This window comes from Nannobrachium achirus (assembly GCF_963921795.1).
Source record: "Nannobrachium achirus genome assembly, chromosome: 6".
Lineage (NCBI taxonomy): Eukaryota > Metazoa > Chordata > Actinopteri > Myctophiformes > Myctophidae > Nannobrachium > Nannobrachium achirus.
The window spans coordinates 53,172,815-53,199,575 of record NC_137815.1 but is presented as its reverse complement, the minus strand read 5'-3'; the positions used below and the strand labels follow the sequence as shown (position 1 = coordinate 53,199,575).

At 42.7% G+C, this 26,761-nt stretch overlaps 2 protein-coding genes across 6 annotated transcripts in view; both read right to left on the bottom strand.

Annotated features, from left to right (window-relative positions):
* Nucleotides 1-7,222, bottom strand: part of arhgef10la (Rho guanine nucleotide exchange factor (GEF) 10-like a) — a 197,378-nt gene extending 190,156 nt beyond the window's left edge. For 3 of the 5 annotated variants that reach the window (XM_080728636.1, XM_080728641.1, XM_080728637.1), the window contains exon 1: nucleotides 7,023-7,222. In XM_080728636.1, the coding sequence (XP_080584762.1) occupies nucleotides 7,023-7,068 (46 nt within the window). In that variant the 5' untranslated portion in view covers nucleotides 7,069-7,222. Of the gene's footprint in view, nucleotides 1-1,329; nucleotides 1,538-7,022 lie in introns of those variants that run through there. The other 2 variants (XM_080728639.1, XM_080728638.1) reach the window with 2 other exon arrangements.
* Nucleotides 7,223-11,542: 4,320 nt separating this feature from the next.
* The window catches only part of chd5 (chromodomain helicase DNA binding protein 5), a gene marked incomplete at both ends in the record, with an annotated part of 62,927 nt that continues 47,708 nt past the window's right edge, over nucleotides 11,543-26,761 (bottom strand). The window contains 19 exons of the mRNA XM_080727507.1: nucleotides 11,543-11,673; nucleotides 12,445-12,571; nucleotides 13,564-13,727; nucleotides 14,922-15,117; nucleotides 15,326-15,458; nucleotides 15,673-15,781; nucleotides 16,594-16,743; nucleotides 16,829-16,918; nucleotides 17,003-17,201; nucleotides 17,426-17,505; nucleotides 17,638-17,797; nucleotides 18,261-18,405; nucleotides 19,629-19,762; nucleotides 20,280-20,368; nucleotides 21,022-21,108; nucleotides 21,569-21,743; nucleotides 23,328-23,509; nucleotides 24,403-24,661; nucleotides 25,132-25,256. Of these exons, the coding sequence (XP_080583633.1) occupies nucleotides 11,543-11,673; nucleotides 12,445-12,571; nucleotides 13,564-13,727; nucleotides 14,922-15,117; nucleotides 15,326-15,458; nucleotides 15,673-15,781; nucleotides 16,594-16,743; nucleotides 16,829-16,918; nucleotides 17,003-17,201; nucleotides 17,426-17,505; nucleotides 17,638-17,797; nucleotides 18,261-18,405; nucleotides 19,629-19,762; nucleotides 20,280-20,368; nucleotides 21,022-21,108; nucleotides 21,569-21,743; nucleotides 23,328-23,509; nucleotides 24,403-24,661; nucleotides 25,132-25,256 (2,735 nt within the window). The remainder of the gene's footprint in view (nucleotides 11,674-12,444; nucleotides 12,572-13,563; nucleotides 13,728-14,921; nucleotides 15,118-15,325; nucleotides 15,459-15,672; nucleotides 15,782-16,593; nucleotides 16,744-16,828; nucleotides 16,919-17,002; nucleotides 17,202-17,425; nucleotides 17,506-17,637; nucleotides 17,798-18,260; nucleotides 18,406-19,628; nucleotides 19,763-20,279; nucleotides 20,369-21,021; nucleotides 21,109-21,568; nucleotides 21,744-23,327; nucleotides 23,510-24,402; nucleotides 24,662-25,131; nucleotides 25,257-26,761) is intronic.

The window sequence follows — 26,761 nt, the reverse complement described above, 5'->3', positions numbered from 1 at the left end:
GTACGGGGTCCGAAGCAACAAGGCACTACGGTACAACTGGGAATTGGCAGAACAAATACATTGAGAGAAAAAGGTTTAAAAAATAAATAAATAAACAAGCAACTCAAAAGGTGGCAACTCGTGCCATCTTGCATGAGTGCATTTACTGTATGCAATACTATGCATGCATGTATGTCTTGTCATGTGGCAGGACAGGCAGGGGTTCCAATTAATAGTGAAGGCTTTGTAGTTTCAACTCCAGGCAAGGCATGCATGGATTGTTAATGCCTGCTGGAAGTGTTGCCATGTGGCAAGTGTAAAAAAAAATCTAGTTTCTTTAAAATGTTCTTGGGCTTCCGGCAAGCGAGGCAGAACCAGACCAGTGCCCTTGTCCAAAATGCAAATCAGATGGACAGAGAGGACAGCCCCCCTCTACCCCCTATAACCCCCCACTCTATTCTGCTCTTATGAGGCAGCGTGAAATCTCATCCAGGGAGGGGCTATTATACACCAGGAAGCAACCGTCAAACTGGAATGGTTAGGGCCAAGCCGGGGCCAAAGGGGGCGGAATCTCTCTTCCCTTTTTAGCCTAGGGGGGTCTGTGGGGCTGATGGTTGTGTTTTACTGTGTGGCTGAAACTAACTGTACACTACCACAGGGGTCTGGGGGAGCTGCTGCAATAAATATTACTGCAATGTGGAACTTATTTTAATCAGTAACGTTATTTTAATCTGTATGGTAGAGTACAATTATACTAACACATGCAGTGGTTGGAGTCTCCTTACTCTTCCATTGATACATTTCACCCTGGTGTCAGATGGAGAAGGTACTGGCAGAAGCTCATGTGGGGACTCTGTCTCGGCCACCAGGGATTCATTGAACCCTGCAGGACTGCAAGCATACAGTATACCTCAGTGTTAATTTAAAGCTGCAATCATAACAGGGCCTCATGTACTCAGCTCTTGACTCTCTGTCTCAGGCTCTGGTTAAATCGCCCATGATGGTGTGTGTACTCAGTCAAGAGGCCACCCGGGAGTCAGCAATACCTCTCATCTCTCCTCTCCTCCCTTATTCGCTCAGCTTCCCCTAGCTGTAGGGAGAGGAGGGACAGAGGAATACGAAACACCAGCAGAACCAATCCCCCCCCCCACACACACTCCATCCATGATGACCCCCTTTTTTGGACAAAGCTCCTCTAGCCTGGCTAGCCATGCTGTGGAATAGAAAGACAGAAAGCTGGGGAGAGAGAACACTCAGTGAGGTAGGTATGAGGGAAAAGGACAGACAGAGAGAGAAAGAGAGGAGAGGAGAGGGGGGTCTGTGGGGAGACAAGAAATATGCACCTCTCACCTCCTTGTCTCTCAGTAGTGTTTGCTCCGACTAGATTCAGGCACTCCCTGGTGACTGGTAAATCCCTGTTAACCACCCATACGCTCCCTAGTTTGTTTCACCACACTGGCAGGTCCAGCAGTGTCATCCCTGGACTCCAGCGGGGGCTGCAAGTGGCAGATAGCACACAGACGAGATTCCTGCAGTGTTTACTTTCCCACAAGTTCTTCCCTGCTCCGTGTGCGCTAGCAGTTCTGAATGAGGTAACCCCTTTGCTCCCTCCCCTTAGTTTCTCCCTCTCTCTCCCTCCCTCTTGCCTCTTTGGATCTCTCCCTCTTGCCACCTCCCCTCTCCGTCCCTCTGGGTTTTTTTTTTCTTTGTATGGGTACTCTCTCCCTCCCTCCAGCCTCTTTTATGTTTGTTCGTTCTTTCTTTGCTTCCCTCCCTCCCTTCTCATACGATCCAGACGGCCTGCTGTGTCCCAGACAGCAGCACAAAGCAGGCAAAGGGCTCTCAGGCGCAGAGCCGGCCAATGACAGAGTGGAGTCCTGCATGCGGCCAATGGAAAGCCTATGTGGGCGGTGTTTGGACCATTGAGGGGAAATATTCAGATCGAGTGGGCAGGGCAAAATGAATAAGTAGGGCTGAGGTGAAGTTTTCTGTATGCTGCTGATCTAAGGTCAGTTTTTAAAATGTCCCAAGTTCCCAACCAATGCTGGATTTTAGAAAAGGGTGTGGGAGTAAAAGGACTCCTGGTCAGAAATATGATTCAGTTCAGAGAATTAAAGCAGGCAGGTAAATGGTATGGAACCATGACACAGACTGCATGTCATTGCATAATAAATACATACATAAATAAAACATGGTCCAAGCCAAATGCACATTATTTTAACCAATCTGTATCTGCAGTCACAGTGGTTGGTGGTGGTCTCCCTACCCCTTCCATTGAGACATTTTTGACCATGGTGTCAGTAGGACACCTACTGGTTGACAAGTAGTACTGTCTGAAGCTCATATGCCCAATGTGTGCCCCAGCCAAGCAGGGATTCTGTCTTGACTATGGTAGACTGGTCTTTTATTGCTAGATTAAAATAAATATCTGACATTTTTCTATCATTTCAACATCAACATTTAATTTATTTACTGCATTCAACTGTAACCAAAAAAATACTTATTATCCTAACTAATTAGGTATTGTAATACAATTCTTTAACAAGACAAATATACTGTAACAGTGTAGCCTCACAGCAAGAAGGTCTAGGGTTCGATTCTCTCTGGAGACACTGTGGGCGCGGGTTCTCTCCTCCATATGATCAGTGTCCATATACTCTAGGTGGGGTTGGCAAAAGGGCCTTTCTGTGTGGAGTTTGCATGTTTGCAATAAAATACTGTCTGCCTACTAGCCCAGATACAATATTAGGCTGAATATCACTGTTTCTCCTGTCAATCACTGTTCAAGTTGCAGTTGTCAGTGAGGATAAGATATTTTGAAATGTGGCAGGGTTCTCTGGTCCTCAGACCTTTAGTCTCAGACAGTAGTAGTGTGTAGTGTGGCGGTGTGGTTGCTGGTGGTGGTTTTTAGCACATTCATCATTAGGCCTATTATAGTTGTTCATGCTGCTGCATGATCCCAGTCTTCCCAGATACCAATAATGGCACTAGTAGGCCTATTAATAGCCTACTTTATTATGGAATACATAAGCACCTGATGCAAGAAAGAAACATAATGTCTGTCTTTCTGTCTTCCCTTTTAGTCCATGGGCCAGACGGGTTGTCAGTATCAAAAAGGTGGCAAAGGTTACCATGCATTTTTGAAAAGCTCTATATCTGTAGATTATATTTTGGTATGATAACCCTTTCTTAGACACAGCTAAATTGGTGTTTAATATCAGCCTCTAGAGTTGGTGTCCCATTAACATTACATTACAGGAAAAAAGGTAAAAAATAATAATCTGCTTTTAGTAGCATAAGAGGGGTCAAACTAGGGGGTTTTCATGATGCCGAATCCATTGCAAACATCTGTTTTGCACAAAAAACATTCCTTGGGCTATAAATGGCCTCAGAAGACGATGCATGTATGTGTGTGCATTCATGTTAGTCGGAGGCCTTAGGGTTTTATTTCTCATGCTAATCAGTCTAAAAGCGCCAAATTTTGCACAGATGTAGCCCAGGGCATGCTCTAATGATTTAGCTAGGGCGCCCGAGTCGGTGACGTTCAGGGTCGCCACAGCTCCAGAAAAACAATGGTTTAGTGATGAAAAGTGATGAGTCATCACTTTTCAGGGTTTTCTGGATGTTTTCTGGAGCCCGAAGGTCACCGACTCGGGCGCCCTAGCTAAATCATTAGAGTATGCCCTGGGCTACATCTGTGCAAAATTTGGCGCTTTTAGACTGACTAGAAGCTCTAGTCGGCGACCTGGCCAACTCGGAACAATGTAAATAGGGAATGAATGCCCCGCCCTTTAATGCAAACCCCATTATACCTGTTTTCATAGGACCTGTTTTGACCATCTGTCTGCCTGTGTCCATTTATGCCCATATATGGAGATATCTGTATCTGTCTGTCTGTCGGCGTCCATTTTATGTCCATATAGAGATCACTGCAGTTATAGTTCTGGGTCCATTATATGCCCATATATGGAGATATCTGTCTATCTGCGTCCATTTTATGCCCATATATGGAGATCTCTGTATCTGTCTGTCTGTGTCCCTTTTATGCCCGTATATGGAGAACTTTGTGATTCTGCGTCCATTGTATGCCCATATATGCCATATATGGAGATATCTGTTTATCTGCGTCCATTTTATGCCCATATATGAGATCTCTGTCGCTTTTTCAAAAAGATGGTCAAAACGGGTCCTATGACAATAGGTATAATGGGGTTTGCATTAAAGGGGGAACCGGCACTGTGTCTGCAACACAGTCGGAGGCACAGACAGATACAGAGATCTCCATAATGGGAATAAAGGGACACAGACAAACAGATGGAGGAGGAGACAAACTTAATGCAAACCCCATTATACCTGTTGTCATAGGACCCGTTTTGACCATCTGTTTGCCTGTGTCCATTTATGCCCATATATGGAGATATCTGTATCTGTCTGTCTGCGTCCACTTTATGCCCATATATGGAGATCTTTGACCATCTGTTTGCCTGTGTCCATTTATGCCCATATATGGAGATATCTGTATCAGCTGTCTGCATCCATTTTATGCCCATATATGGAGATCTATGCAGACACAGTGTCAGTTCCGGAAAATCCTGATGTCAGACATCAGAATCCGAACCTTTCGTGCTGGTTACAGAAAATCGTGTATCGGGTCGGGTCGAGGCCGAGCACTGCACTACCTGCTGCGGTGGGGAACGCGCGTGCCGAATTTGAAATAGGGAATGAATGCCCCACCCTTTAATGCAAACCCCATGAATGCCCCACCCTTTAATGCAAACCCCAATATACCTGTTGTCATAGGACACGTTTTGAGTTGACCATCTGTTTGTCTTTGTCCACTTATGCCCATATATGAAGATCTCTGGACACACAGTACCGGTTTGCGGAAAACTCTGATGTCAGACATCAGCTCCGCATACGGGCATTCATTTTATTCCCATATATGGAGAACGCGCGTGCCGGTGGGACGAATGGTTCTCGAGATACGCGGATTACATACATACATACACACTCACAGAGATTTTTTGTTGACTCATGTGGCGTACGTGATGTCAGAGCCTTTTATGAGGTGATGTCACAAATCTCACAATGAGTCAGCGCTTGCACCGATTTCAGTTCTCAGACTTATGCCCATATACGGAGATATCTGTCGGGTCGAGGCAAGATGCACATATGTGTCCCAATTTGGCTGGGAGCCAGTCATTGGATTTTTATTCATTTTCATTTTTTGGTGATCATAGCTACAAAATGATATATTGGTTGTGGAGATTGACCCAACAGTTTTGAAGATATGGCTTATAGAATGATGCCAAGCTGAAATACTACTTTTGAGATATTCAATTTCTAAATAAATTTCTAACCTGCAAATGACCTGACGATCTCTCACATTAATTAAAAAAAAGTCTTATTTACATGCAGAGTTAAGCTCTGGCGTTTAAGTGAAATGTAGCCTGAAATGTATGAAATGCTTTAGTGGCTTTATCACATTTTAGTGAAAAAAAAAAAAAAGGTATTTTCAGTCCCTGTCTAAAGCTGTACTTTCCGAGATGACTGGCTCTCAGTGAGATTGGGACACATATATGGAGTTCTCAGTATACGGAGATATCTGTCGGGTCTAGGGTCTGTGTCCCTTTTATTCCTATATACGGAGATATCTGTCTATATATGCCCATATACTGTATGGAGATCTCTGTATCTGCCCATATGCCCATATATGGAGTTCTCAGTCTTATGCCCATATACGGAGATATCTGTCGAGGCAAGGCCCGGCACTGCAGTGATGTCACAATGAGTCAGCGCTTGCGCCCGGCACTGCAGTGATGTCACAATGACCGATTTTGCGCCGATTTCCTCCGGAACAGCCTGATGTCAACAATCAGCCCCGCATAAGGAGATTCCGAACGTTTCGCGCCGGTTAGGGAAAACCGCGCGTCGGGTCGGGTCGAGGCCCGGCACTGCACTCCGTGCCGCGGCGGGGAGCGCGCGTGCCGAATCTGAAGCCGGTGGGACGAACGGTTCTCGAGATACGCGGATTACAAACACACACGCAGAGACTTCTCGCATTTATAGATAGATTAGCACGAGAAATAAAACCCTAAGGCCTCTGACTAACATGAATGCACACCCATACATGCATCGTTTTCTGAGGCCATTTATAGCCCAAGGAATGTTTTTTGTGCAAAACAAATGCTTGCAATGGATTCGGCATCATGGCAAACCCCTAGTTTGACCCCTCTTATGCTACTAAAAGCAGATTATTTTTTTGCTTTTTTTCCCTGTAATGTAAAGTTAATGGGACACCAACTCCAGCGGATGATAACACCAATTTAGCTGTGTCTTATGCTGCATTCACACTACAGATATATAGTTGAACGTTTTGCTTGCTTGGTCAATGTTATCTCAATGGAAACCAGCTTTAAAGATACAGGACACACACAGAACGAAGCTTTGAAAGCTTTAAAGCTGGTTTCCATTGAGATAACATTGACCAAGCAAGCTAAACGTTCAACTATATATCTGCAGTGTGAATGCAGCATTAAGAAAGGGTTATCATACCAAAATATAATCTACAGATATAGAGCTTTTCAAAAATGCATGGTAACCTTTGCCACCTTTTTGATACCGACAACCCGTCTGGCCCATGGACTATTTCTCTCTCTCTCACACACACACACACACACACACACACGAGAATGAATGATAGAATAGGCTACATAACAGAACAGTTATGTTCCATAGATAGCCTGTTTTACACAATATTTTATAATATAACGCATTGTGTCAAACATCATGTATTGTCCCAATTAAAACTCTTTGTTAACCACTTGTAGCCTGCCTATACAGAAAAATAAATGGAATGTGTGATTTAAGACTAAATTAAGAAGTATACGTATGTATGGGCTTGCTTGAACCTCACAAGCCTCACATTACGAGCTCGTGCCTCGTTGTCGTTGTCTCTCTTCCCTCGTATAGTAACGTTCACAGGTGATTTAACCAACATTGACATCTCCACCGCTCTGTTTCAAATCCACAATTTAGCTTACCCTGTTTTCTTGTGTCCATCATGCTCTCCTCCAAAAAAGCAAACATGGTAAACAAAAAAAAAAACTTTCAGCACCACTTCACTTGCTGTTAGTCCTTTTGTTGAAACCAAGTTTGTAATTTGGACTATATGTCCCCATGCGGTATCTTCTCTTCCATATGTTTCCCTCCAAAGACAAAATAAAATGGGTGAAAAAGTCAAGTAAATAATCCTCCTCGTTCATCTGCATGCAGGCAGCCATTGTTCACACACAAGCAGGTGTATTTGTAATTGGTCAAAAGTCAATGACCTCACAGGCCTGTGGGCTGGATATGATTGAGTAGCCAATCAAGGAGGCCTGCCTGCCATGAGGGCAATGACACCTGTCACACAGATATGGGCTGTAGAAAATAAATGTTGCCTATTTTGTGTTTTTCTTGTGACTTGGTTTTGTTGCTGCTCTGGTTCAAGCTCTGGTCCATAGTGTTAGAAGGAGTTCACCTTAACTTCTCCTTTCTTGTTTAGCCTACCACAGTGTCTATTTTATTTGGAATTTGATTATGTGATTATAGCCTATCCTTGAGGGGTTTTCGGTGACATCTCATTGTTCCTACATCCCATTAGTCAGAGGGTGAATGTTAACCTGGTGAAAAATACTATACCTAAACCTATCCCTAACCCGTTAGGGCCTAACCTCAGTAAAACTATGCCTAAACCTAACCCAAACCTAACCCTAACCTCAGTAAAACTATGCCTAAACCTAACCCTAAAACCTAACCCAAACCAAAGTAGAACTAATGAGTTGTAGGATTGGGCAGTCCCTCGGTTTTCAGGGAGTCCCCAGCTAAATTATAGTTAATGGCCTACCTACATACAGAATACGTTTAACCACTCTAACTCTGTATGCATCAGCTATTTGAAAATAGCCGATTTACCAGCTCACAACGTGTCACAATGCCTTTCGAACTTTTTTTAAATCTGAAAAAATTTTAAAGAATTTGGAATAGACTACTTTTAAAACATACACAATCAAATCTTGCAGGGGGGTCCCTTAATTGCACAAAATAGATGCGGGTCTGCAGCAAAGTATCCTAAATATTATTTTGGGGGACATTAAAGAACCACTTTAAAGAACAGTTTTTCCTGCACTCAATTGACAATTATAGTGTGTTTTCTGACTGCATATAACCTTGTCAGAACTGCGTTGCTAGGGAACAGCTTGGGTCCAAGTTCATTTCCTGTCAGCTACTGATATTCTCAAACACTGCAACAGGAAATACATTTAGAATGTTTATGTTGTCAAGTGTAATGAGGTGAAGTCTGGGTGTCTAACAGCTTACATTAATATTCCTATTTCTTCAGCTTATCACTGTAGTAACAGTACAGAAGGCTCATATTGTTTGTGACATGAAGCATGCCAAGTTTGGCAACACAGAACACACTGCACAGTAACCACAAGGTCCTCTGTAAGGGCACACTGTTTTAATTAAGCCTGTCATCCTCCAACCAAATTCAATTATTGCTCCCTCACAAACCCAAATTTGGGAAATAATTACTATTATTCAGAATTGGACACGCTCTGCAATGAACAAGACCATCAGACTTGTGTTACCATTGTCCAGAAGATTTATTAAAACACAATGAACAAATACACAGAGTAACAAATTAAAAGATGACAATTAACTTTTTTTTTCTTCTTCTTTTTTTTTCTTTTTTCATTCAATTGCTATACAGCACAGATATCAGTACCATAACACTGATTGGAGTTCATTGTCTGTTAATGCTAGCCACACAGCAACCACTACCCCCAAACCACCCACCCACCCGCCCGCCCACCGAACCACCACTTCCCGCCTCCCCCTCTGAACGTGAACCGTAGGAAACGTTTCACATGCTGTGCATTCGCTGCAACAAAAGGTGCCTTAACCAGGTTCTTTTGGTAGCTTTTGAAGCCTTGTTTATAAGCATGTACATATATCATTAATATATTTAAAGTATTATACTGAAGCCTTTGTTTTTGTTTTCTTGTTTTCTTTTAACAGACATGGTTACATTCATATTTGACTTCAGTTTGATTGCATTTCATTTGAGCATTGCGTTTTTGTAGTCATCTCAAGGTCAGCACTCCTGAAGGGAACAGACATGATTGTGATTGATGAGCACATCCTCTGTGTGCACACTGCAGTTCTGTGGCAACTACCCTGCAAACATTAGATTCTTCTTCTCATAAACCTATGTGAGCGGGACATACTGTATGTCTAAAAAAATCTCTTGATTATTTACAAAGTTTCTGAGGATCTCTCTGTCAAGCAACCTATAGCTGATAGGGTCAGGTTAATAATGGTCTGAGCAGAAACACAATAGACATAACAGCACTGATGAACACATAACAGAAAATGAAATAAAAAAAACTACAATGCAACCAAGAGAGAATAGAGCGAAAATAAACTACCTGCTTTTTTAAATTAACATTGTGGGTCAATCAATATCTTGTGATACTTGAGCTTATTAATACTTGCAAGTTAAAGTGAGTTCTCTGAGAAATTCCAGCAATGATTGAATTTGGAGTAATACGATTAAAGAGAGGTAAGAACAAACCTCAGGACAATCATTTGAAATGGTCAGAGGACAATAACAAAATAGATTCATCGTCATACAACAAATTCGTTTCCATTTAGAGCAGAACTTCAAGTGCTGCAACAATGCAATAATAATTAATAACAATAACAAATGCCTCAATTAAGATTTGTAGTTTGAGTAATAACATTCAGACGATGAATTTATAGAAAAGTAAATACAGTAACCTTGAATATACAAAATGTTTCACTTGTAGGACAATCATATGAGCGCATAGAAGAAATTATGGAATCATGAAACTATAGCGGTCCGCTATGTCCTTACACCGGGCAGAGCAAAATGTGAAACCAGAAGTAAAGTAAAGAGAATCAATAGAAAGTATCGCTGTGCAACATTGGTCCTTAAAAGTTGACATACAGAGAATGCTCCTATACTGTACATAGACTGATTGGCGAATACAAATTACAGTCTTGCCTTGGGATTACACTTCATCAACTACAAATCATATCGGATCATCGCTCTCTTAGATTAGGCAGAATGCCTTTAATGGCACTGAACTACTAGTAAAAGAAATACCTTGCTCAAATACATATCCTATTTTACCTTAATTAATGTAAAGATAAGCAAACAAATTGCTTATATCATGACAAACACAAGCCGTAAGGTGACATAGTGTCATAAGCAATAATTTTGATATTTGCTTCTCACAATGAAAAGGAAACTGGGAAAGTCCCTGGGATGTAAGGCAAAATAAACTCTCCCCAACCCCCCCACCCCACACTCTGCACTGAATTAGAACTGATGGGTAAAGCCCCGCTTGTGGGATGAAGACAGGATGAGTTCCTGCTTATAGTTTACTCCCTCGGGTCTGTTCCCAATGGCCACTGCTAACATTCAAATGCAAATAAATGCTCATACTATGTACATAAATACTGAAATGTGTTAAAATTGTCTGCTCTGTGTGACCTTCAGTCAAGGCCTAGCCTGGCCTTTCTCTAGGTCACCTACAATATGTGTGTAATAGTGTTTTAGCTATGATTAAATCTATGTGAGGTAAAATAAACAGCAGTCTCTCAGACTATGTACAGTACCAGTGGTCAACCCTCTCACAGGTTGGTGAAGGACTGCAGTCAGTCAGTTGTCTGCAGTTCACCTTCTCAAGTTCACCAGTAGGTGGCAGCCTTTCCAGGATTGAGGCAGAGAGCGTCCAACTACTGTGTGAACAGTAAAAGTCTTTTAACACTTTCAAATCAACACTCTGACCATTTGGTCACTACATGAACAACAAAACAGGGACATAGATTGAAAGTAACAGGAATGGCTGTCATAAAAACAACCCCTCATGATGCGTCATCCAAAGACTGAGGCCTTTCCCTTTGCTGCACACGTCTACATAAGGACAAAGCTCCAATAGGGCACGGTCACAGTGCACAGTGAAAAGGCAGATGGATGAAAGCAACGGGGTACACATAGAATGAAAAACTTGGGCCTGGCATGAATACAAACTCACATTCTGAGATAAGAATGAGTGCTGCACAGCAAGCATCGGAACCTCAATTACATCCAACTTGCTCACAGAGAGAGAGAGAGAGAGAGAGAGAGAGAGAGAGAGAGAGAGAGAGAGAGAGAGAGAGAGAGAGAGAGAGAGAGAGGTTCCTCCTGTAGCGCTGGACAACAACAAAAAACACCTCTTAACACAAGCTGCGCCATCCTCCACAAGTCAGTAAAAGCAAATATCTACTGAAGTACATCAGTAGGATCCTTGAAAGGTAAAAGTGCAATTCATAAGATAGATATAGATACATCTGTTAGTCGTCAAAAAACGTGGTTCTTTGCCTTCGTCCGTAGACAGGCGGCTTCTTGTCACAGACTCAAGTCATGGGTGGGCTGTTTAAAGAAAGGAGCGGGGACCAAAGAGAGGGAGGGGTGGGAGCTGAAGGGAGAGACGGGCAGCGTGTTAGCGACCTAGTCCTCGATACAGATCACATCATTGGGTTTGCTCGACTTGAGATCTGGAGTGGCCACGTCCCTCAGGGAGTCAATTGACTTCTTGTCAAGATGGCTTGAAGGGGGCGGCGGAGGGCCATTTGAGGACACTAGAGCAGGAAGAGAAGCAACGCTTTACTTGTGCTTTATTGTTCAGCCACTGGAATGTGTGTTTATCTGTCTGTCTGGCTGGATGTGTCAGGGCGGACAGGAAATGAAACACCATTTTGTTGATTACAAAATACAGTGGTTCTCAAACATGTCAAGGACCCCCAAATGAATGTGTATTTGGGCATGGACCCCCATAAAAGATTTGTGTTGTTAACATGTTATATTTAATATTTAATATAATATTTAAGATACATTATTCAGATTTTATCATGATTTTATTTTTGAATAGCCGATCTACAAACCAGTAGATCGGTTATTTTCAAATACCTGATGTATATAGGTTTAAAGTGGTTAAACAGATTTTGGAACCCCCTGGAACACCCTCAAGGACCCCTGGGGGTCCCCGGACCCCACTTTGAGAACCACTGACATAATAGATGTATTTACCACACTCTTGAATGAATACTCCAAGTTCTTGTTCTTGTACAAATGGGCTATTATAGCGAGAGGACACTGGAAAATAATGTGTTAATTATCTACTGTTCTTGTGGATATTCTCTGTGTATATGCAGCTCAACGTGAAGCAACTGCAGACTGATTCACAATGAATAATTATTTAGTAATGCCTGTCCATGTGTTTGACATGTTTTATAAAGTACCATTTATGTCAACATGCCGTATGATTTCATCCATGCATCCAGCTTGAACAATCTATAGTCCTAATGGGTTGAGACAAGTGAAATGGTGCATTGTGTATTGCCGATTCTTACCACTGACATAGGGTCCTAGAGGCATCTGGCTATAGTTGACCAGGGGTTGTCCACCTGGTCCCCTGAAACCTCCACCAAAGCCACCACTGTACATTTGGGAACAGCCAAATCCACCCTGAGCAAAAGGCTAAACATAAAAAACAAGTCATCAGAGGAAAAGCCAAGCATGCAGGATTGCACAAGAGAAATACAGCATTGGCCATGAAGGTAAACTATTGAGTTGCAGTGAAGTATACAAGAAACACAAGGTGAGACCGGGTGCTTTTAGGCCAGACAAAACAGACAGGACTTCATTTTAGTAGTAGTGAAAATAAACACCTGAAAGGACATTGTACTATGAATATCAATGAGTATCTATGAATAGTATAAAAAGAAAAAGCAGAAAAAACAAAAAGTGTGTATGTAACCCATACATTTTTGATTGATTGATTGAATACTTTATTAGTCAGAAATGTGAACAGCACGTGGTACAGTCAGACATTAACATTATTACATTATTACTAAAAGGATAACACAAAAAAAGTCTGGGACCTGTTTCCATTGTGGAAAAATCACACCTAAGTGAGCTGTGCTATTTATGAGTTAATTTCATCAAGACTCCCGCTGGCCAATCGCAGCGTGTCCTGCGAAGCTTGGCCAACGGGAACCTGGGCATACAACAAACTTTGAGCCATTTGTGCCAAGATGTAGGCCATATGTAGGCCAGATGTAGGCCGCGCTTCAGTTTACTTTAAGGCCCGGACATTTTTTTTTCCCACCAGTTTGGAACCGGACAAAGCCAGCTGTTGGAGCTTAGCTCCTGTTCCAGGAGCACCGCTCAATTAAAACAGTTAACCATTCATGGATTGCATTTGTAGTTCTAAACCGGCCATATTGAGGACCAACACAGGTGTTCAATCTGCCTGATTGGCATAGAACCAATATTCTACGTTAATCAAAACACCTGTGTTGGTCCTCAAAATGGCTGGTGTAGGACTACAAATGCAACCCATGAATACACACTAGAGAAACTTTTTGGGAATCTGAACACTAAATCCAACCCCCCACTCTCATAAGTTATTTGAACAACTAAACATTACTTAGGAAAATGTCACTTTGACGACAGTGTTCTGCACCCACCTGTTGTGGCGGAGGTTCATTGCCTCGGCTTGTGAGGCGGCTGAGGATGCTCCTTTCAGACATCTGCAGGCGGGCGGACACCGGGGGGATCCTGGACAGCATGTTGGGCAGTCGTGTCACATCTGCCTTCATGTCACTCAGAAGCTCCTCCAGTTGATTTAACACTGTGACCAAGAGAAACCAGGGGAATTATCCGTGGTGTTACCACACAGAGACAGGTGTATTAACCAGTTGAAAGACGTTCAAATTCAGATCTGAGAACTCATTCAAATTCAGACCTGAGGCCTCATTCAAATTCAGACTTCATTCAGATATCATTCCATTTTAGACTTGAAAGACGTTATTCCAAATTCAAGATATCAAAGATTGCTTCAGTGAGTGTATATGACTCATTGGAATTTGAAATTTTGTCAGGGTCAAGGCTGAGCTGGGAGCTAAACAATCTATCAAAAGAAAGGAACATAAAACAGAATTATATTAAAACATTTACTGCCATTGACATAGATCTATGTCATTTTGGTAATCTAAAATAAAATCCACCCTGTCCGCTGTAACGTTATCAGATTTAGAAAAATCTATCTTTTCCCAGATTACGTTTATGGTGAAAACAAGCTAGAGTATATTCAACTGCCCATAACTTTAGAATGGCAGATTGCAGTTACAATGTTATTTTTACGATGGAAAGAAGAGAGACGTGTCTGTCCAACACCATATCCTTTGTTTACATCCACGTTGGAAAAACTATTCTATGGATCTCGAAAGATACGGTAAAATACGCTATAAACGCTGGCAGAGGTAGTGGTTATTAAAGCAATAAGCCACAAGAGGCGAGTGGTTACCGGGATAGTATACACCGGCTGAGAGGCGTTGGGAAACACGAGGCGTTAGCCGAGTGTTTCCGACCACAAGCCTTGCGTGGCTTATTGCTTTTCTAAAACGGTCACAATATTGCAACATGAAAATCATAGCATTCCATTATTTAAAGAAAAAAGTACACTTCTCCGCCACCAGGAAGAGACATTTCCTTGTTTACCAGCCACATCCCAGGAACGGGACTTACGGAAGCCAGGATTTGAGAGAAAATCAAACGCTCGCTTCTCTAGTTCAGCCTCACGGCACAGTGGAAAGAAATAACGCACCTGGCTTTGATATAAACTGATTCAAGGTGTGGGTTATAGTCTCATATACCACGGCAACCAGCCAATCAGAATCAAGGAATGGAACTAGCCGTTTTAGAATAATAATTAATTAATAACCCTAACCCGGCAGTGAATGTGAAAACAGACATCCTTAAAAATCATGAAGGATCACATGTTTTGTCTGTTTTTTCTTCATTGTGTATACAGTGTCAAGCAAACCTTTGTGCAGTACAGCGTTGGCAGGCTTGTTCCCAGCCAGGGACTCCTTGGACAGGTGCTGGTGGGACTCTGCCAGGCACTCCACCTCAGAGAAGCGTGTGTTGAGGGCCATGGCTGGGTGACTGGCGTCCTGGGTCATGTTCAGATAGGCTGCCCTCCTCAACTGTTCCTCAATCACCAGAGCCTGCTCCAACAACTAGACACAGACAGACAAGCTCACTTCAGGATGCGACCAAATCCCACCTAACTAAATCCAACTTTGACCCCCTAGGCCTATCCTGAATACTTTTTTACTTTGTGGATTGGAGTCCCAGAGATACTTTTCTTTCCTATGGCCTAATGCATGTCAAACTGGAGTTCCTTGAAATTCTAAAATTGAGAATCACTGGTTCACCCAAATCTACCTTAAAACGCCGAGCCAGGAACTTGTTCTTCATCTCTAGGTAGTTTCCCTTGTGCATCTCCGTCTTGAAGGGCTCATTGAGGATGGCGTAGCGCGGGTCGTTCTGGATGTCCTGCCAGCGGGCATAGCCATGTCTGAAACACAACCCTGGTCAAGGAATACAAATGACGACTTCACAAAGAGATCCAAGTAATGCAAGGGAAAGTGGGTCGCTGAAGTGGTAAATGGTTATAGTGATCACTTAGTGATGTCAGTTAAATCAACTCCCTCAGCTCCAATAGTTTTGAGATAATTACTATATTCAAGTCTATATTCGAGTCTTCTTCCCTAGGTCTGGAGAAAGGATACGTTACGATGCCAGCCAGCAGCCAGTAGTCATGGCGACGGTGCCAAATGTCATACATCTTCCCAGATGACAGCGCTGCTCGCTCCTCTGTTTGCCAGAGGGTGTGTAGCTCTGAGAGCACAAGAGAGGATTAGATACCGCCAGTGCAAAAGAACATCTAACTCTGTCTGCCATAATTATGTCTAAAAAAAAATAAGCAGTGTCTATAAAAAATAAAAAGCTCATGCATACCATTTAAACTTCACCATGCATAGGACATATGCTGCTGACCAACCAGTTGCAGTTTATAGGGTTAGGGTTAGGCTATTTTACAGCTTGGAAGCCAGGAGCGATAACAGTCTATGTCGCATGGAACGTTGGCCAACATTTCATAGGAAAGGGATGGACATAAGGTGCGTTAGGTGGAGGAGGTTAGCTATCCTGTTGGTTTCCTTTCCAATGGTTTCCTTGTAGGCCATTCCCAGTGTTTTGAATTGGTTGCCAGTAGCGACTGTGTGTGTGTGTGTGTGTGTGTGTGTGTGTGTGTGTGTGTGTGTGTGTGTGTGTGTGTGTGTGTGTGTGTGTGTGTGTGTGTGTGTGTGTGTGTGTGCGCGCACGTGTGCGTGTGTGCAACAGATTCTGGTAACAGATAAATCTGTCAGAACCACTGCCTTAAACATGTATTGATGTTAGTGAGAATAAACACAGAAGCACCCGGGAGGAGCCAAACCGAGTTCCTGTCTCTACACAAAAAAGGAGGTATTTCTTTCCCTTTTATTCAAACCAAATGGGTTCCCACATTGGCATGTGTGTAACCCTCTCTGTCCCTACAGAGAATAATAATGCACCCACAGTTAGCTTGCCAGGTTAAATAATTCATACTTTGTCAACAATATACCTTATGGCCGTACAGTACAATGAACTATACATTTGCCATTACTCACCTGTAAAGCCTCCATCGGCGATATTGAACATGAACCTGGTTTTGCATCCATTTTTGTCCTCCCTTCTGCTCTCCTCTGTGTCCTCCAGTACATCTTTCTCTCCATTTATCCGACCTTCTGATGTGTCCTCACTCTTCACATCTTCGGCAACTGCAGAAGAAAAACAAGAACATCTCAAGATTACTTTTTCATGTCTGTGTCATCATTGATTTATTAAAGAGCATCAAATGTGTACCTGGCTTATTTTCCTTGTCCTCCGTCTTTGAAGGCAGGGGATCAACGTCTACCTTCTCTGTGGACTTCTCAGTGTCTTTACAGGGCTCCGCTGAAGATAAAAGAAACACAAATGTTCAACTAAACACGCCGCAACAATGCAGGAAGCGGCATGAAGGTCATGCCTCTCTCTCACCTTTAGGCGAGGTCTGACTGGAGGGTGTTTCTGTCTGTTTCAAAGCAGGCTCCTTTGAGTTGATTGCCGGCTCCGTCTTTGTAGGGGGCGACTCAGTTCGGTCCCTCTCTTCCCCTGTTTTCTCCTCCGAACCGGCCTTGGTCTCATCACTGTCAGCTGCCTTCTCGGGTGCGGAGGTTGTCTCTGTGCTGGCAGGAGCCTGTGGAGAGAAATAATACGAAAGAAGCAGACCGAGTGGAGATGGAGATGGGAGGGCAGAGAGGTGAGTTAAGAGGGTGTCAGTTTTTGACGGAAGCACACTTTGACGATGATGAGGGGAGAATGGTCAAAGTGTGATGGACTGTGGGAAGATGGACAAGACAATCAAGGCGGAAAGAATGGAGAAGATACCGGTAGGTGAAGGATAAAAAGAAATCTGCTCACTTCCTGTTCTGACAGTTTCTTGTTATCTTGGTCCGTGGCCTCTTTGTCCTCAGCTGAGCCGGAGAGGGACTCTGTCTTCTCTGATAAAAAAAAAAGTATAATGTGAATTCTTTTTCACTTTAACCAAGAAAAACTTTTTCTAAGGGTGCGAACCCAGCTTCTGCAATCTTACAACAGAAAAACAATAACCCGTGCAGAGATTGGCTTCTGACCTGGTGGGACTGGCGTGCCGGGCTGCGTAGCAATGGGGCTGGCAGGCACAGGGGTGTTGGGATCAGATGACAGACTCTCAGTCAGTTTCTTCAATTCTATCCCGATAGGAATCAGGTCTGGAGAACTCAACTTCCCGTTCACATGCTCAAATTCTTGCACCTACGCAAAGCGGCACACATGAAGGGTGTTTGACAGAAATGTTTAAATTATTAAATTTAAAAAAAGAAATTGAAAACTGTCACCTATCATTACATGTCAAAAATAGGGATGCCATCGTTAATGTACAGTTAATGTAGCTCTGAGTGATACACACTGACAGTTAGGTTAACGGATTTGATTTGTATGGCCAGAATGGCCTCACATGCATTGTTTGGAAAATATATAGGGTTTACAACAACCACTTTTCACCTTACAGTATGAGTAATTAATGCTAAGTACAATTATTATAATGTGAATAGATACCTCTTCCTAGAAAAACAGGCAATAGTATCATACTGTTTTCCACCTCTTAGCCCTTGTATTGGCCTGGGTATATCTCTCAACCTACCCTTTTCTGTTGCAGGGAAGCGACAGAAAAGCTTGAGTGACAATGTTAATAGTAGGGTGAGCGATAGAATGGTACCTTTTTCCTGACGAGGGACATGACTCCGATCCTGGTGAGAACGTGTTGGCGGGACAGACCCTCGCGTGGGACTCCGTCTGCGAAGGTCTCTGCTCCGTCTGCTCCCGGCTCACACAGATGTCTCATAAATAGAGACACATAAGCCCTAACGGGAACAAAAACCAAGTATGTAATCCCTGAAAAACTATGACCTGCTCTCGATCTGCACTTGTACATGATGGACAGACTGACCGCACAACCCACTGCTGAACTACCCGGTGGCTCAGGGGCGTCTACCCGCTGGTTCAGCAGATCTACAAGCTCACAGCGCAGCACCGAGTGCCGCGCTGCAAGCTTGTAGATCTGCTATTTTTGAAAAAGTCGTGAAATCTTTGAATATATGTATTTTTAATGCGAACATCTTCAACTCAAATTTTGCTTCTGGGTGGTCCCTGGAACTAAATATTTTGAGATGGGGGTCCGTGGCCAAATACATATAATTTTGGGGGTCCTTCACATGAAAATGTTTGAGCACCACTGACATAGAAACATAGGTTTTTCAAAAAATTTAACATTCAAAGACTTTGAACTCGATTTTTCAAAAATAACAGATCTACAAGCTCGCAGCGCGGCAATCTGTGCCGCGTTGTGAGCTTTATATCTTGTTAAATTGCGAGGTTACAGCTAAAAACATTTGCATGTTGCTTGTAACTTTTCAAACTCAACTTAATGGGCTGAATTGTTCACAATTATTTTAATGAATAAAACATTATTTTAACCAATCTGTTTGGCAATGTATGCTACAACATAACTAGTACATCGGCAGTGGTTGGAGGTGGTTTGCGTACAGTATGTACTGTGTCTTTCCATGGAGAAAGTGACCCTGGTAAGCGGAGCAGGAATTTAATGGAGGCCATGGAAGCGATGGCCGCCGTGCCCCCTCAGTTTGGCCTTATGCACCTTAACAAACGACATGCAGTGTTCTCAACCACCCGCCCACACCTTCCCAGCTGATTGCACCGTTTTCTCCTCTTTCCTGTCGACAGTTTTTAGACACCAGCTTTATGACTCCCCTCCCCATCCTCAAATAAGTCAAGTGATTCTGCTTAGTCCAGGACTGTGTGGATAGTAAGAAATTAAATATAGGCCCGGACCGCTGCCCTTGTGTTCCAGGCGCCTAGGCTCCAATGTGGCCTGGCAGCGCATTGCGGGTTCGATCTTTGCTGCATGCCTCTCTCCATCTCTCTCTATCCCTGTTTCCTGACTGTCTTTACTGTAAAACTATAAATAAAGGCCAAATAGCCCCAGAAAATATCTTTAAAAAAGATGCTGGTTGTATAACATTTAACTAAGTATTATGAAAACGGTATAAAAGTTCCAATCACGCACCTGAATTCCCTCTCACTCTTCCCTCTCAGGTCCCTGACCAACCAATGGGAGTTGAAAGCATCCTGAGGTGGCATGCCCCAGCGCATGATGGCATTGAGGAAGGCTTTCCTCTGGCGAGCATTGAAGCCCAGTACCTGAGACGAGGAGAATAATATCACATATTGCACATATTCATAATAACATACAGTATAACATAACCATATGGCAGATCGCAGCGTAAGATAGAAAAAATACCCAAACCGTGGAACTTTACTCTGTATTTACCAAGCAATACATAGTGCCTGTCATAGATTCACACTTAGATTCATACTTATAAATAAAGATCAGGTTGATTCTGTTTGAGGTGTTATTTGTCCTTTCAGTCTCACAAATGAATATCATAAACCTCACAGGTTGGCACTTTGTACTGTAGTATGGCTGCTGCTTTATCTGTGCTGTACTTAGCTATAATATACATGCTTATTGCTATGATACTATAAGAATACCATCTTCATATCAAACAAATTATTCACAAAAGCCCCCATGGATTGATTACAGATGTAAATGTGTGTTTATTTCTATGATTGCACCTGATACTTTCTGATAAGTTTATATCCAGTCTCATAATGCACAGCCACAATGTGTCCAGCGACATTATATTTGGCGTCATACCTCGATGTTGCCCCCTACACGTGCCAGCAGGGGTGGGAGAGGTTTGTCCTTTTCACCTCTGAGCTGTCGGCGGGACTGTCTGCGACCACCTACATATGGAAACACCACAAGCAACCGTTAGATGAAAGCCTCGGCAAAGTGTTTAGCTCAGATCCATAAAAGGTTTGTTGGTTAGTGCTAGTGAGGTGCGCTGTACAGTACAGCAGAGTAGCAACATCTGTCACAGAATAATTTGTGATAAGCAAGGAGAGCATTTCGATAAGATTTAACCTTTTAAAGTATCACATTGAAGTTACCATTTTTGGAACAGTAAACAAACAAATAAACTACACACATAGGGCTGTCACGATATGACATACATGTCACTCAAATAATTGCGATTAACGATTTAATTGTGTTTTTGTCGTTGACAACTACATTTATGTTTGGCTTTTAGTCTTTGAAGTTGCAAATGGCAGATACGACACATAACCTAAATATACATATTTGACAACTTTATATTTAAAAAATAACATTGATGGTGGAAATAGCCGATCTACAAGCTCACAACTAGTGAGCTTGTAGATCTGCTATTTCCACTATTTTTGAAAATGTTTGAAAATATATTAATTTTTCAACATTGAAGCGATTATCACGATTATGACAAAATAATTGCGATTATGTCAAATAATTGCGATTAGACGATTATGTAATAATTGTGACAGGCCTATACACACAAAAACACCACACCCCGCCCGCTCACCTTCAGGCCTCTCCTCAAAGTCTTCGTCCTCGTCCTCGGACCCCACGGAGTACTCGGAGTGATTGTCTGAAAGATCATCCTGCCATTCTGAGCCACAGAATAGATCATAGAGAAAAAGCACAGTGCATTCACTTCTGTATGTGGCCACTTGGGGGCGCCATGGCACTGCAGATTACTACAGACCACTCTAGTTAGGGCATGCATGCATACTGTACCAGTTCTCTGTCAATGCAGCACAGCAGTTGACTGCTCTGGTGGACAACTCAGCTCCATGTCTTCACTTCATATGTGAGCTAAGTTGCAAAGACGTTGGCCTTTGCAATTTGTTTTTTCAAACGCCTACTGTTGAGCTAAATGCTTACATAGACCCAACTGTCTATGGTAACTTATCAATCTAATGGATATATAAATGCTTTAAAACAATCTGTATCTATGTAAAAGAAAATCTAACCTACTAAAGTATTTGAAACCTATTGAATAAAGTCTACTTGTCTACATTCCTGCTTCAAAAAGTAGATTCTACCCCTATTTGTGTTCACAAACCAACCTTGGTCCTCCTGCGTGGTGTCGTTGTAGTTGACCTGCTTGCGGATGCGTTTGCCCTTTCCCAGGTTCCTGGCCAGGTCCTCCTGCTGCTGCTCATAGTGGTGGCGCAGCAGCTTCTCCCAGTAGTCCGGGTCCACGTTCTCCTCCTGCTTGATGATCTCACGCTGCACTTCCTCCTGTGCACATACACATGTCAAAATACATGACAGTACGCATTAACCAACACCGGTCAGGTTGGGCAGGCTCTCCGCCACAGTCCGGACCCCCAAACGTGAAGTTTATGTTGTCCAAGGAAACATGACCACCAGGAGTTGGAGGATCACGGAATAAGGACACAGTCATTCTGTCTGTCTGAAAAGCATAAAATGCCCCCCCCCCCCGGCTTTGGGGCAGGTGGAGTTTGCTTTCAGGTTGCCCGACAGGGCAAGTGCTTGTTTGAGAGGGGACGTAACCGTCTATAAGCAAGATACCGTATCTGTCTAAACAACTGAACGTGGCAAGAGCGCTCTATCTCCTGGTCTGTGGAATGTAAAATAAGAGCACTGTTTACCTATAATGTGCTGTTTTTTCACTGTTGCTACACTTAAAAATATAAAATAACAAGTGTGAACCCATAGTCATGTTCAGTTATGTAGGTATTTGGCATACAAAATTAGGTATGACATGTTTTAAAGCACAGCCCCAGAAAGTAATAAAAGTGTTAAATTGAACAGTAATTCAAATTTTACCTATCATATTATAATTGACGATTTACTTTTCGGGCAAGTGGGCAAGAACTTTGGGCAAATAGAACTTGACCTGTACTTTCCCGACAGGCAAGTGCCTCTGAGACCTTAGTGTCAACCCCTGCAGTAGGTGATTTTTCCAGCTTCCCCATAGATGAACAGATTGTACTGTATTGGGTATCATATTGCTACACAGTACCATGCACTGCAGTATCAACCATGTTAAACACGGACACAAGCAGACACATAGTGATGCATTGACACAAAGAAATAGTGCTACCAGGAAACCGACACTAATGCGCAATTTATATTTTATTGTATGTCATCTAAATCAGGCTTTAACCACAAGTGTCTACCTATGCAAAAGGAAGCTATTACAAAGCAATGTCACATTGACACATTCTTTCCCATTTACAGCTGCTACTTTACATTTCGACAGCAGACACACATTGACACCATTGACACACAGTGACTAGCTGTCACTCGGAAACCTCAGACACACCCAATTATCTATTGTTTTATCTATTTAGTTATTACGTGGTTGTGTTGTGTTGTGGACCAGTGGTTCTCAACCTGTGGGTCAACCTGTGACATTTCTAAAGTGACAATTACCTCTAAAATGACAAATTAAACATTGGCCAAATTGTCAAATATTAGAGGAAGAAATTGTGAAAATAGCCGATCTACATGCTCACAACACCTCGCAACGCGAGGCGTTGTGAGCATGTAGATCTGCTATTTTCACAATAGAACCGTTTTATACAAAATGTAATGCCTCAACTCTTAGTGCTCGTCAGGGTAGGGGGGTCCCCAGTTAAAATATGATTATTATCCAGTTAAAATATGATTATTTTGGGGGTCGCGGCCTGAAAAGGTTGAGAACCACTGTTGTGGACTAGTGTCGACACTCCTGGTGTGAACTGTGCGTAAAACACTGTCCCTAACGAACCAACCAGTAGGGGACAGCAGGGACTACAGTACAAGGAAAAGTGGGAATTGACAGAACGGAGCTGAGGCACTAGTTTGTTCTCTCACCTCTCCTTCATCTTCCTCCTTCACCACATACTTGGCCACTTTGAAGGAGCTGAGATACTCGTTCATGTTCTGGATCTCTGTGTCCTCTGTGTTGTCCTCCTGGCTGCGGTCCAGCAGCTTGGAAATGGCGTTGTCGTCATAGTGGATCACGCTGCCCTCCTCCTGCCCGTCCTTAATGTCCCCTGCCGATGAGACAATGTTAATAATGTGGGCCGGGCTGGCGTAATTTATTAGATCACTGTATTTATTGGCACTTAGAACAGTAGACATAATGAAACAAGAAAAGGTTAATACAGAGGTCTTAGTAAGGATGCCATGCATACTGCTCAAAGAAATGAAGGGAACAAAATGTTCCCTTAATTTATTTTAATATATTTGAGTATAGTATACTGTAGTACTGCTCAAAGAAAGTTCAAAGAATTAAGGGAACATTTTGTTTGCACATAATAATAGGCGAACATTCCCAAAAAGAAATAGGCCAAAATGCAAGCCCTGGACCTTCTTGCTGCGAGGCAATAAAGCTAACCACTGATCCACGCACTGTGAAGGGACGGCAAATGTGATCTCAACCAAAACATAATTAACATAATATTGTCGAAAACAAGGGATTTCCAAGACTCTATCCTACAGTAAACTTAAAAAAACTCTCACATACAGTACACACAAAGGAATGCCATGGCATTTAGAATTTTAGTCTAGCGTAGCTAACAAGACATTTTACAACTAACTGAGATGACAATACAGTTTTGCCTGGCATAAAAAAACAAACACAATTTCAAAATATCAGGGCGGCCCTAGTCCAGATTCTGCCCTTTTGCCTAGTAGGAAGAAAAAAAACCATAGCGTGAACTAGGGCGGGGCAAGATATCAATGTTATATTGATATTGTGATAAGACATCATCTGCGATTTTGCATATTGTAACATATGTGTTTTACATATGCAGTTTATTATCGTTACACAATACAACATAATTGTCACTATTATCCATAAAAGTGATATTTGATTTTGTCCATATCGCCCTGCCATAACTTGAAGACAGCATAAAGTCTGGACTACATACAATATAGAGCATACCCAAATTGAGCAAGCCCAGTCTTGCTGCCTCCATCTCATCTTTGAAGAGCTCCTCTGTGCCAAACTTGAGGATATCGTCCAGCTCCTGTTTGGACATGGAGCCAGTCTTGGAGCCCAGGCCAGGTCGCACCACCAGGTGGGTCAACATCATCTTCCTCTTGGCCACCTGAGTGATTCTCTCCTCGACCGAGGCCCTCGTCACAAAACGGTAGATCATTACCTTCTTATTCTGGCCGATACGATGAGCCCTGCTGAATGCCTGGGAAAATGGACAGACAGGAATATAAAGGAAGGAATTGGAGCAATCGGGCTAAGAGTGGACTATAGAACAGTGACCATCAAAGATACTGTATACAGTATGCCATAAAAAAAGGCTACATAGAACTTCTGTGTACAACAGTAGTCCCAGGTTTCCAGAAGGTTGCATACCTGTTTCCTGTTCCGGTTCATTTTCCCATAACTTCATTTGATTGACTGCTATGATTGGCTTGTTTGATTGATTGCTGCCGAGCCAATCAAACAAAGCTACGTGAAAATGAATCGAAACAGGAAACGGGTATGCCACCTTCTGAAAGTCAGGGGAGCCAACACCAGAGCCAACACCAGCCATGTGGTGAGCTTGTGAGCTGATCAAATCACTGAAATCATTTCAGTGGACGCACGCATGCAACAACATGAACATGCAATTGTGTGTGTGAGAGGAACTTGTCTTGTGATCAAAGGCAGTACTTGGATGTCATTGTGAGGGTTCCAGTCTGAGTCGTAGATGACGACAGTGTCTGCAGTGGCCAGGTTGATGCCCAGACCCCCGGCTCGTGTCGAAAGCAAGAAGCAGAATTGCTGAGCGCCCGGTGCTGTAGTGAAAACCGAAGCAAGTTGTCAGTGTGTGTGTGTGTGTGTGTGTGTGTGTGTGTGTGTGTGTGTGTGTGTGTGTGTGCGCGCGTGCGTGTGCTTGAGTGCGTGTAGTGTGTACCATGTTGTTTTTTTTACAACTTAAAGGACTGCTTCATCTATTTTCAACCGATCTTCATATAAATGGTTCTCACTAACGCTCATTATAAGATGTACCATTTCTGTCTATTCGCTGTTGACAGTTCAGAAACATGCCAACCAATGACATTATCGATAGGCAGGTTTGGTCATTTCAAACTTTCTATTTATTTTTTGTATTAATGCAAGAACAATGGCTTCTATTTCAGCTTCTTACTTTCCAGTAAGAGAAAGGCTGTAGACCCTGAATGAGTAGACGGAAACTGTGCCATCTTATATGAAACAAATAGTTTGCATTAGTGAGGATATGAAGATACGGTTGAAAATGGTTGACTTGACTTAAAAAAATAAATCTACAAACTCACAATGTGTTGTATTGTGACGCTTGTGAAGCCTGTTTTTTTCATGACTGAATGAAAAAGACATTCACCTACAATGACATGCCCAAAATGGAGATGCCAGGGTACTCATGCCATGGAGAATTAAGTTCAATAATATTTTTTGTTTTTTGTCGCATTCCTAAGACAAAAATGTGATTATAGTAAATTTACCCTGATGGTTTCCCCAAAAAAAGTATTATTGAACTCAAGTCTATATGGCATGAATGAGTGAATGAATGAATGAATGAATTAATGAATGAATGCATGAGTAGTCAATAGAAAAAAAGTCATTTTGGGGGTGAACTACTTAAAGTGGTGACATTTGTGGGGACAACACAAGGACAGTAAAACCAAAATAAATCTGGCCCCCACGAGGGAAAGGATTAGCCTACTAAACTACCGGTAGACTCCTCCTGCTGCCTTCTGGTTTACGAGGCTAGGAAAGGATACGTATTATGGGTAGAATAATAATGGTAAGGGATGGGGATTTTGAGGCACAGGTTAAGAGTTAGGGTAGGTTGTGATGTCCCCACAAAAATAGTGTGTGTGTGTGTGTGTGTGTGTGTGTGTGTGTGTGTGTGTGTGTGTGTGTGTGTGTGTGTGCGTGCGTGCGTGCGTGCGTGCGTGCGTGCGTGCGTGCGTGCGTGCGTGCGTGCATGCGTGCGTGAGCGCGCGCATGTGTGTGTGTGTATGAGAGAGAGAGAGAGAGAGAGAGAGAAAGAGTGAGAAGTAAAGGAATGTTATGTGTATGTGAAAAAAACACGGAGGAAAGAACATGCACACATACAGACATTATAAACTCCATGGATGTGTTTCTGTGTGTGTGTGTGTGTGTGTGTGTGTGTGTGTGTGTGTGTGTGTGTGTGTGTGTGTGTGTGTGTGTGTGTGTGTGTGTGTGTGTGTGTGTGTGTGCGCGTGTGTGCATGTGTATGTGTATGTGTATGTGCATGCGTGCCTGCGTGTTTGGATGCATGCACACACAACTGACA